The sequence below is a fragment of the Rhinolophus sinicus genome, linkage group LG01 (assembly GCF_036562045.2).
Source record: "Rhinolophus sinicus isolate RSC01 linkage group LG01, ASM3656204v1, whole genome shotgun sequence".
NCBI classification, from domain to species: Eukaryota; Metazoa; Chordata; class Mammalia; order Chiroptera; family Rhinolophidae; genus Rhinolophus; species Rhinolophus sinicus.
The window spans coordinates 48,111,383-48,123,216 of record NC_133751.1 but is presented as its reverse complement, the minus strand read 5'-3'; the positions used below and the strand labels follow the sequence as shown (position 1 = coordinate 48,123,216).

The 11,834-nt window shown below is 47.3% G+C and overlaps 1 protein-coding gene across 1 annotated transcript; it reads right to left on the bottom strand.

The window, feature by feature from the left end:
- Nucleotides 1-2,751: 2,751 nt before the first annotated feature.
- Nucleotides 2,752-11,568, bottom strand: PSMD2 (proteasome 26S subunit ubiquitin receptor, non-ATPase 2). The gene is made up of 21 exons (XM_019735769.2): nt 11,382-11,568; nt 10,876-10,932; nt 10,329-10,493; nt 9,417-9,538; nt 8,997-9,221; nt 8,547-8,705; nt 8,237-8,381; nt 7,998-8,058; nt 7,594-7,740; nt 7,319-7,425; nt 6,985-7,112; nt 6,669-6,756; nt 5,535-5,697; nt 5,310-5,411; nt 4,992-5,137; nt 4,652-4,735; nt 4,264-4,432; nt 4,080-4,174; nt 3,756-3,882; nt 3,243-3,361; nt 2,752-3,093 (listed from the first exon to the last, which is right to left on the bottom strand). The coding sequence occupies exons 1-21, from the start codon at nt 11,514-11,516 to the stop codon at nt 2,911-2,913; spliced, it is 2,727 nt and encodes a 908-aa protein (XP_019591328.1). The 5' UTR covers nt 11,517-11,568; the 3' UTR covers nt 2,752-2,910.
- Between the last annotated feature and the right edge of the window lie 266 nt (nt 11,569-11,834).

The following is an 11,834-nucleotide window of genomic DNA, read 5'->3' as shown; positions in this document are numbered from 1 at the left end:
AATTATAATGTCCACTCTACTGGATTGGGGATTAAAGGAGTTAATTAACATGAAAGTGCTAAAAACAGTGCTTAGGTACCTAGCAAAGATTCTGGCTCTCTCTTTTTTGTCTCTCCTGTCTGTGTATATACATAAACTCAGAAGAAAAATTTTCTCAGCAGCAATGGTTAACTGGTCACTTAATACATATGACCAATGTGATCTCAATTCTCACAACTGCCTACAGAATAGATTGTATTATCATCCCCATTGTGTATGAGGAACTGAAGCTCCAAAGAAAGAGCGAAATAGGTCCATTGAGGAGAGACTATAGTGAGAATGAAAATGCAGATCTAGAGTATTCTCTGTGACACTCTTCGAGTGCTGTGACTTTATCATGTATGGCTCCTCTCTCTACTCTTCTCATTTCTTTCTCCCTAAGCAAACTAATAAATAAAAACCAATTACTGCCTACATGCCAATTTGTTCCTCAGAAAACACTCTTGAACTCCAGTCAGAACAAGGTACTACCTAAAAGGTATTTCACCTAATTGCCACAGGCATCTCAAATTGTGCATTCCAGATAGGAATTTGTCATTTCTCTTTACTCAGGAGTCCTCCACCTTGCCCCCAAACATGTTGCTCATGTGTTCTTTCTCAAAGAATACTGCCCAAGCAGAAAACCTGGGATTTATCCTGTCCTTCCTGTCCACATCCTGCATCTAATCAGACAGCAGATCTATTGGCGTTTGGATCAAAATCCAGTTCTCTTGATTTTATCTTTAAAAAATCTTCTGCCCTTCCCCATCTTCCCATTTCTACTGTCCTAGTTCAAGCATTCATTTCCCTTGCCTGGGCCTCCGTGGTGAACTTTCCCACCCAGATGGCTGATGTCACTTTCCTGCTCTCATTCAGTGATTGAGAGATACTTGTCAATTTCTTAAACAACAACGCTCCTCTAAACCTAATCAGAGAAGGCTTAGAACTTGATCTCCTGTTACACTGTTCCCTCATTCTATATACTTAGCCAAACCAAATTATTCATGGTTTCTGAAAACAAATACCTTTTTCTCCTTCCAGCTTTTGCTACTCCCTTAGCTGTATCCTACTCTCTTTTCCTCTGGACAAACTCATCTTCCTCCAAGCGTTTCCTCAAAAATTTCCCGTCATTTACCCAGGTGCTTAGGCCCTATTTCAATGATCCCAGGGTACATTGTTCACACCCCTGTACAGTTTTGATCACAATATCTCACAATTGTTTTCTTTTTCATTACATCATCTTTTTGAGGATTTTTTTCAATCTTTGTATCCCCACAAACTATAATAATGTCCAATGCAGAATAAGGTTCCACTGATATTTGTTGCTGAATGAACCACTGAATGTTAAAGAGCCACTGTGAAAATTTCTCACTCTAAAGCACAGTCACTGTTGTGGGAAGGACTTATCCTTTTATTTTTATTTATAAATCACTTTCTAATTTTAACATCACTATTGGAAATCAGGTAAGGCAATTACTGTATCCCCATTATATAGGTAACAGAGGCTCATTAGACACGCTCATTTGCTCAAGACTACAACAGTTCCCATTAAAGGGGCTTGACAAGTCTGCTGTCTCCCAAGTTCAGTGCTTCAACCTTTTACACAGGTGTTTTATACAGGCTCCAGAGTGACAGCAGGGACTACAATAGATACAAAATCCAAAACTGCCACTTCTCCAGCTAGCCAAGAGTTTGGACTACATTGAGGTCCACAAGTCTCCAAGGCTGCAGAGGCAGATAAATATAGTGAATAAGGGCATGGGCTTTGGAGTCAGATGGACTTAGATTCCAATCCTGGCTCCACCACTTACTATGCAACCTTCAGTAAGTTACTGAACCTTTCCACACTTTACATTCCTCACCAATAACACACGGGTAATACCTACCCCTCAGAGTTGTTGTTAGGTCTCAGAAGTATGTAGAATTCTTCTTTCAACATTTATAGACCTATTAAGTGCCAGTCACTGTACAGAGGCTAAAACCACAGTAAGTGTTGGATAAATGCAAGTGATTACTGCCAGGGCATGTTTTCCTCCACTGTATCCATGGGGTCCAGGCCTCAACAGGCTACACTCATACCGGCACCAGCTCTACTAGGAAGAAGGGCTGCAGATCAAGTGATTACATTCCAGGAAGGAGGCCACGTTTTTCCCATTGCTACACTAGGAGGAAGGTCAGGGTCAAGCTTTCTTATGCCGTTTCTGCACAGAAGTAGATGCTAACATGATCAAATCTCTCGAAGAGCAGGCTCCCAAGAGGGACAGAGGGTCACAGGAGGTAAAGATGCCATTTTCATTCAGCAGCACAGAAGTCAAATTAGAAAGAGTAGGGCTAACTCTGCCTCTTAGACCAGGGATCTTTAGTCCAAAGTCAGGGAATGGTGGGCTTCAGGTGGGTGTGCATTGATGGGGTGGGAGTAGGGGGTATATGGGATCCACAAGCCCCTTGGAAAGTTATTTGTAAGAGTTTGTGTAAAACTTTGTATATATGCAGCTCCTAGAAAGAAGGTCCATTATATTTATCAGCATCCCAAAAGTTCATGCCCCTAAAGATGAACCGATGTTTTAAGATGACTAGGAAAGAGAAGGAAAAGGGGTTTAGTTCTTTCTGTTAAGGGCAGCTTCCCCACTAGCCTGGGCTCAGAGTTGCTACAAACAGCGCCCTCTCACATCCACCCCCCACCTCAGTCTGGCCTCTAGTCACGATACCCCAGAAAACAGACAGAAAGGGACCTCAGGGATAAAGGTCTTTATTCAACAAAGTTATCTCACCAGTAACAAAAGAACAGGAGCTTAACAATTCCCCCAAAGGTCTGCAGTAGTGTTCACCGCTAGCAGAAGGAACCAAAACCCGCTTACGTATCAGTTGCAGCTCAGAGCCCATGGTGGCCACTTAGAGGTCATAGTTGGGGTTCTTCCGAAGGATAACAAAACCTTCCAGAATGGGGGTGACGGGAAGATACTCCTCCGTGGCCAATTCTGCCCGCTCTCCATGGGCCAGCAACACTGGAGTTGTGTGTGTCTGGAATCCTGTAATGGTCTTAGGCTTGCCAGCCTGGCCCACCACATCCACTGCCTGTAGGGTGAGAAAACTGAGATGAAGAGACTCCAGATGGCAATGTAGCAGCAATCCAGATCCCATACCAGTGTCAGAGAAGCAGGTCTATGGGCATTCTCCAAGTTACAGAATATAACCTGAGCCCTCCCCTCTGCTTAACGCCTTACCTGGCCCACTCGGACAGACACTTGCAATGGCTGCAGCTCCTCGTCAAATGTAACCAGCATTCGGGGCTGCATGGCAGCCACCAGCCCATATAATACATAGTGTGATTTGCCTAGGATGACTGAGAGCACAGGACATAGTTAGAAGCATAAGGGCAGACCTGGCCTAAACCTTGGGACCTCACTCCAGTCCTGACTCTTTAACCCCACAGGTACTACGAACCAGAGATGCCCCCACTTTACTCTGCCCCCAGCCCTCAGACTTTATATAATCAGTTTCTCCCAGTCACTCAAGAGCAGAAACTGGGTTTATTTCTCCATCCTCAAATCTCTTTGGGCCAGATCAAAAGTGTGGGAGATGAAAGTCTCATGAGGCCCTCACAGATCCTAGAACCTCAGGAACCCAGTGTTATAGAGCTAACTCAAAGTCCTGCTCCTAGATTATCAAGGTGGCCCTGGTAGCGGTGGAGACAGGGCACCATGTGCCACCATATAAGATTCCTGACAGGAACTCACTGTTGCGGACATCCAGGAAAGAGACAAGCACAGTGAGCAGCCCAGCCACGGCCACTTGACTCATAAGCTGCCGGTCACTGTGGTAGGGGCAGAGGGTGAGTGTACCCTTCCCTAAATGTGTCAGGCCCTGAAAAATACAGAGAGAAGTGGAAGTGGGGAGTCACATCTGAAAAGACATCAGCTAACCTGGCCACACAGAAATCCCACCACACACATCCTCCCTCTGACCAACTCAAGTTCCCCTGCATGTAACTACATGTCTCCCTTCCATCCCCACAGATAGTTCCCTTGGCACACTCTAAGGAAACGAGTTCTATTCTTTACCTGTGCCAAGCGCACCATGAAGAGGTTGTTGGGATCCTTGGCGTGATACTGGGCTAACTGGCGCAGCATTGCAGCCAGACGGGCATTATTGGTACCTGGAAACATTAAGCATTACAGCAGCTTGAAAAAGGGGCCTCAAACCTTCCTCCAAGCTGTTTAAGATCTTTTTCTGACTGATACTCACCACTGCCTACCATGCCCATGGCAAAGATGGAGTTATAGGAAACTTCTGGGTCAGCATCATGAGAGAATTTGCTTAGGGTATCCAGGATGTTGAGTCGTGGATTTGAAACAGAGATTAAGGCCAAAGCTAACGGCACAGCCCGTCGGAGTGTGGGCTCCCCATATCTCAGCTGGTGATAAAACAAAACAACAACGGTGTCACAGAAAGCAATAAAAACAAGCTCAGTTACAGGAACAGACTGATGAGTAAAAGGGGCTTTAATCAAAATTTTGTAGAAAGGGCACAGTAAAAAACACTTCTCAACCATGAAAAACCATCAGGAAAGTCTCCTCTGGGGAACCCCAGCATCAAAACCAATATATTCCCATATTTTCCATGCGATACTCACCAGGTGGCCAAAGGTTCGTAGTGCCATCTCTGCACCAATCTCCTCTCCCATAGCAATGAGGGCAATCCCGAGCACAGCCACTCCCTGCAATTGAAGAGGCGGCAAAACCCAGTAAGCTCAGGAAACAAAATACTCACCCTTGACTTGAGTCCCGTCGAAGAAGAAAAGCTGTCCTGTGGGGCACAGCCTTACCCCTCATGTACAGAATCCGGTCTCATGCTATTTCAATACCCAGCAACACCCAGAGAGGCCCTAAAACAAACCCAAACCCAGCCCACTTGCTCTCCGACATGCTTATCTTTTCTCAAGAGCCCCCTGAGTGCCCAGCTGCCCACGGAACCTGATGTGCTCCCATGTCGGCGGGGGCTTCCTTCTTATCCTTCTCTTTCTTTTCCTTCTTGTCTTTGTCTTCCTCCTTTTCCTTGGAGTCAAAGTGTTCGCTACAAATGTGGAGCAGCTGCTGCACCTTCAGTACATTCCCAGAGCCTGCAGCAGGATGGTTAAGGGGAAGGGAGGGGAGAAATGAGAAGGCACCAAGGAAAAGCTTCCTCCGGGAAGAAGAGAAGCTAATGCAGATCAGAATGACTGAGAAAGGACAAGTCTGAAAGGAGGTCCAGGAGAGAAGTGAGGAGTTACTGAGAAGCACAAAGACACACACCTGCATAAGCACACACATCCACCAATGTGTTGGCAAAACTGCGGAACGGCTCTGACACAACCTCCAGCGCAGCCAGGATTGCCTCAATGGCCTCTCCCTTCCCTACAGGACAGATTCAAGGGGTCAGAGGACACCTGTTTCCATACAGCACAGCCTGACACATAAACCCTCCCTGTTGTATCTAGTTACTGTCAGCCTTTTGCCCAAACAGAGACATCCCCTCACCCAGGTGATTGAGGCCCAGGCCAAGAGGAAGCCAACGGGCGTAAGTGTCCTTGAGCTCAGTCTCTGACTTCTCCATGATGGTCTGAAGGATAGTGGAAGTGACATCTCCATTGCAGGATCCCACTGCTATCATTCCACAGGCTAGAGCTGTCACACCTGCCACCTAGAAATAGGAAAATCAGTATTACACAGTGTAAGTTATTAAAACAGTTGTTTACCTATGTCGATTCAATACAGCCAATCCTACAGTGTGCTATAACCATACTAGGTAATAATCCATTTCTGATGGTAGTCAAGTAACAACAGTAGCAACCACTCACTGAATACTTTCTATATGTCATCCACTATGCCAATTACTTTGCATACTATTAACATTTAATCCTCACAACAATCCCATGGAACAGGTCTTTTTTTTTTTTTAATTTATTGGGGTGACAATTGTTAGTAAAATTACATAGATTTCAGGTGTACAATTCTGTATTACATCATCTATAAATCCCATTGTGTGTTTACCACCCAGAGTCAGTTCTCCAGAACAGGTCTTTTATTGATGAGAAAAATGAAGCCTAAGAAAGAGACTGAGTTATGTGTCCAAGATCACATTGCTTATAAGCAGAAGTGGCAGAATTTGAACTGAGGTCTTTCTGTCTAAATCCCCTGCTTTCAGCCACCATACTATATTTACCCATCACTAAAACTACTGTGCAAAAGTGAGAAAATTTAGGATTGGCCAATAACTAAAACAGTGACAATCACCCACCACCAAGCTGGGTTAAGTTACTCCCCACTCTAGTCTGGCACTTCCTCGTAGATCCCAAGGGCTGGAACTCAATACTGAAATGTTAACTCTTTAGCCGTTAACACCACCGGAGCTTAGAATCCCAGTTTCAAGGGATTTCACTAAAAGTGATACACTTCCCCCGCCCCACCCCCACCCCCACTTCTATCTATCCACCATTCTTTCTCCTTCCCTCCCTTCCTTCCTATCTACCTGTATCTATCCATCCATCCCTCCCTCCCTCCCTTCCTCCATCTATCTCCCCAACTTCTTTTTTTCCCCATTATCTATCACAGAGTGGTAGGACTCAGAGAACCTTCCCCACCTCCCTTAAATGACCAACAGCCTCTACTCACCTCCATACTGGACTTGGAATCTCCCATCACAGGCAGCAACAGCGTTAGGACATCTTCGCGATTGGAGCCAGCATAGGCCAAGCCTAGCCTGAAAAAGCCAGGGATAGGCAGTCCCCAACACACATCCAAGGATAAGACAAGGAAGAAACAAAACGAGGATTGGTCATTCATGAATGATTTCAACAGTCACCAAGAACCAAATACACAACAGGCACAATGGTAGTTCTTGGCAATACAACACTAAGGTGAAAAGGGCCAGTTTCTGTTTTCACAGAGTTTTCAGGCTGAGTGCTATGAGAAGGAGAAGCAGCCTTACCCAAAGATGGAACCAAGTCTCATAGTGTTGCTGTTGTGGAGAACATAGTCTGAGAGCAGAGCCAGAGCCGGGTCACACTCATTCCGGACCCCCGAGTTCACGATGCCACAGGCCAGGAGGGCTCCTGACTACAAAATGCAAACAGAGTCTCCACTTAGGCTATTCTACCTGCCTCACCACGGAGGACGCAACGTGAGCCTCAGTGCAGCACCCATAGCATCAACTTTTAACTGGAGTTGAAAGCCAGGTAGATCTTACCAGTGAAAGGGAGGCCCTGCGGGCCCTAGAACACAGAAGGGGAATGTCCCCATGAGTGGGCTATGCCCAGACCAACCTTGATGTAATCCTCAGAGGAGTACAGGTACTTGTCAATCTGTGTGAGGCCACCATCCACGTCCCACAGTAGAATCATGCCAAGGGATGCAGCTGCACTCAACATTCCTATGTCAAGGAGAAAGCTTAGTTTTAAAATGGTCCCACACTGAGAAAACTATTATAAAGAGCTCTCCAAGGACTTGCATTAGGGATTGCTTGTCAGGTAATATACGGACCTAGAAAACAACAAGAGTGACCAAAGCAACACAAAGATAAAGTGGAACAGAATTATACCATGATCCTTGTTCTTGTAAAGCCATTTGTTGCCATCATCAGTCAGCAGCTTGTCCTGGCCAAAGGCTGCATTCACAAAGCCATTCACGAAAGAAGAGGCCAGGTTCATGCGGGCAGAGTCCACTTGAGAGCCACTGCCCCCAAACCCTGCAGAAGAGGGAGAGAAAAGGAAAGGAAGGCTGGTTTAGAGTAGGGCAAGAAAGGAACACCGCACGGCGGCTGGTCTCTGGTTCTGAGCTAGCCCCTTGGGATCCTCTATCTTTGCCCCCAACAGTGACCTGGAAAAAAGCTAAGTGGGAATTCTGAGCTCTATGGAATAAGTGTATTGGGCCAAGCTATCACTCCCAATACAAGGGGTAATTAACAATACTCCAATCTCCACACACATGCAGATGGCTACTCACTGTTGTTCTCTAGGTGGGTTTTATAGATGTCGTCAGGCACCTTGGGCTCCATGATATCCAGCTGAAGAGAAGTCAGAGGGTCACAACTGCTACCCCAGGCCTCCCCTAGCTGTCCCTTCTGCTATCCCACTAAATGGCAATTCTAACCAAGAGTCTAGTCAGTTTTAGTCAAAGAAGTGAAATGTCAGATAGAATCACAGCCAAGAAGAAAGCCTTGATGGTGAAAAGGGCAGCCTCACCTCCCGAGCTAACGCCAAGAAGTTGCTGTTGAGCTGCACATTGGACATGATCTCTGTCAGGTCCTCATATTCCTCCACATCTTCACTCAGCTCCAGAAACACCCCATGCCGGCCTAGCATGAAAGCCATCTGCTTCTGCACTACCCTGGGGGAGAGAGCCATCACATCAACTCGGCCCCCGTTCACTAAGGGCACAGAAAAGCACCTCAAGTCCTAACCAGAACCTGCAAGTCCCAGATCTTCATGCAAATGTCCCCGCCACCTCCCACGCAAGCTTATCTCTTCCTTTGGTGACTTCTTCCCTACATACACATCCTTGCAGGAGGTGAAGATGTCTTCTACCAGCTCCATGTCATTGAGCATCAATGCCAACCTCAGAGCTTCAGGGAAGCGACTGAACTTTCGGAACACACCCAAGGCACAACGTAGTAGGGCAGAGTTCTCAGGCTCGGGCACGTAATTCACACAACTATGAAGGTAAAAATAATAAAGGAATCAGAAGTTCCAGACATTCATTTACCCCATTTAATTCACTTACCCGAAATACTAAATGCCTGCTATATACATACCAGGCACTATACTAGATGGTGGGACTACTAAGGAGACACGATGTCTCTGTCCTGAAGAAGCTTACAGACAATAAATTAACTATAATCTGACACTACCCTTGATGTGGATGTTCTGGGAAAATAGAGGAGGCACAATTAAGAGAGAAGTGCTGGGGAGGGAGGCCTCACCATGCCCTACCGTGCTCACTCACCTGGTGAGATAGAGGCAGACCTTTGCATATGCATTCTCGTCAATGTCCTTCTCCAGCATATCCACCTGCTCAATTTCCATGAGCAGGTCGCAGGCCTCATGCTCCGCATTGTGGGCCATGTTGTAGGGGACAATCTCCTTCACAAGGGTCAGCAGTGGCTCCCGCTGTGTCTTCTCTGCATCATCCAGCTCCTGCCACTCCTTAGCCACTTCTCCTGCTAGATGCCTATGGAGAGATAGGCCCAAACCATCAGGGGAACACAGCTTCCCAGGAAGCACTTCCTTGTGGGTCAAGGAATTTAACGTCTGCGAAACTCAATCCATTGGTACTCCAAAACAGATAGTACCTCCAGGTCCTCCCAAGACTAAATTCAGAATTATGCCTCAGCACCCCTTTCAGATTCCCAAGGAAAGGTCTTACCTGACATACTCATGACCCCATGATGCCAATTCCTCTTGGGAGCCCACTAGCCGATACTTGAGGCATTCACGCTCCCCACTCATGGTCATGGCCAAAACAGAGATGATATCAGCAGCAAAACGCTATAAAGAAATAAGTCTTTGAAGTCATATCCAAGGTAAGGGAGGGTGTTAATTATGTAATCAAGAACACTATCACTAGCCCCCAAATTAAGCACTAACTACACACCAACCTCTTTACTAGAAATTTACACACGTTATCTAAGCTAAGCCTCGTGATAACGCTAAGGTTAGTGCTGCTATCTCCCTTTTTAACCCAACATGGCTAAAGGGCAACAATAAGGGGAGAGTGGAGAAAGATTGACTATTGATGTTATTCTAATCACAACAATAAACTATTAATTTAAAAGTTTTCAGCAGAAAAGACTCACAATCTAGAAAGAGTACTATGGCTGCTGTATGAAAAACAAACTGTGTAGGAGGTCAAGAACAAAAGGAAGAAGGCCAGTTAGGAGGCTGCTTCACTAATTCAGGTGCAAACTGAAGATTTCCTGGATTAGCATTATTCCAACAGGCAAGGAAGTGATTGAACTGGGGATATATTTTAGAGATAAAACGAATGAATGTACATGGGATGTGAGGAAAGAAAAAAGTTAAGGTTACACTGAAATAAATAGATCATAACAATGAACTCCCAAGGTCCAACATAAATGACAGAAACAGTATCTTCTGTTCACAAAAGAAAGCAATCCTCTTGTCTGCTCTTATGTGAGTATTTTGACTGTGAGACGCTCTGTTCAGCCAGCTCAGATCTCAGGTCTACCAGGCTTCCTGTGACTTCCCATGAGCCCCATGGTCTTGATGAAAAGGAATTCCTAAACTAGACCTCCATCGAATTCGGAAATAATTTTACCTTATTCTCTCCAGGAGCCATGTTCTCATAGATTTCCTTCAGCTTGCCATAGTGTGGACGCAGAAATTTGAGAGGCTTGGGCACTGACGTCATGGACGTTGTAGAAGAACGAATCTGCCTTCGCAGTTCCTCCAGGGCTGGTCGGTACAGGGATGTGTCCTTCTCCTGAAAAGGAGGTGTAAGGATCAGACAAAAAGTTATAATACATCCCTCACGTCATAAGACACAACTGTTTAACGATTCCCCCTGGGAAAAGTCACTGTCTTATTCATCTGTGATTCTCCAACTACCTGCACACTGCCTGGCACAAAAACAAATGACCCCAGTGAAGAGTTCAAGAACTGCTTTTCCCAGGAGAGACAGCTACAAAATCTTTTAAATATCCTTTGTTACTTTCCTCTCACAACTTCGCCATAACACTGACCCTAAAATACAGTCCACCTTTCCCTATACCTCATATAGAAGTTCTTCCCCCAAAATGGACTAAAACAAACAAGTGGGAAAGCTCCAAACACGCACCAGCTCATGTTAACGTATCATGACTCACCCCCAGTCGTTCCACGAGCATCTCCAGTTCATCCTGAAGTTGTTTGTCCTCCTCAGACTGGAGAGTTGGGGTAAGAGGCTCATCAAGAGAAGGAATCCCAAACACATCCTCCTCCCATTCACCCTGGGGCAGGTGGAGAGTGAGTCTGCCTCCTTAGAGAGGGACCAGGTGGACAAGGAGAGACAGCGGGAATGGGAAGCCCTGGCGGGAAGGCAGCTTGGCTTCTGGACCAGGCTCTGCTTGAATGCCATTCTAAAAACTGGGGTGACAATGACCCGCCCGGGTCCACCTCACGAGACGGTGGAGAGGGCTGGCGGGGGTGGCGGAGGTTACCGCGCGGAATGGAGGATGAGGGGCAGAGAGGCGGGGTGCCGGGAGCCCCGAGGGTCTCCCCATCCGCCCTCCCCCGGGCGCCGCGGGGCCGTTGGGAGTCGGGCCCGAGGCCTGCGGCGCCTCCGTGACTCAGCCTGCGGCCTCCTCCGCCGGCCCCCGGGGCCACACCTCACCAGCTCCTGCTCTTTGTCTTTGTCCCCAGCATCCCGCCGGTCCTTGCCGCCCGGCTTCTCGTCTGCGCCGCCTGGGGCCGTCACTGGGGGCTGCTGGGGCTGCAGCGGTGCCTTGTCTCTGCCACCCTCTTCCATCTCCACGGCCACTGCCGGCCAGCTGCGTGCGCACCACTCGCACCGCCCCGTTTCCCAGGTAGCCTCGCGCGCGTCGTTCAAGGCTCCCTCCACCTCCAGAGCCGGCCTGCGACGGGAAACGTCACCGAGACCTAAGCGCCCCAGCCCTCGGAAGCCAAATGAAAACTACAATTCCCAGCTTCCCGCGCGCCATAAGCACCGCCCCTGGACTTGGAGTTTCCTGAACTCCACCGGAGTGTGCAGTCTGGGATCCGGATGTGTTGGCTGTTGTACGGCTAGAGCTGGCTGCGAGCCGAGAGACCGCCCATAGGTTTCTTC

Coding starts and splice junctions, on each gene's coding strand:
- PSMD2 (XM_019735769.2), bottom strand. CDS start 11,516: ATGGAAGAGGGTGGCAGAGACAAGGCACCGCTGCAGCCCCAGCAGCCC. Junction 4,433..4,651: donor TACGAACCTTTGGCCACCTG/GTGAGTATCGCA, acceptor TTTTATCACCAG/CTGAGATATGGGGAGCCCAC. Junction 3,883..4,079: donor TCATGGTGCGCTTGGCACAG/GTAAAGAATAGA, acceptor TGTATTTTTCAG/GGCCTGACACATTTAGGGAA.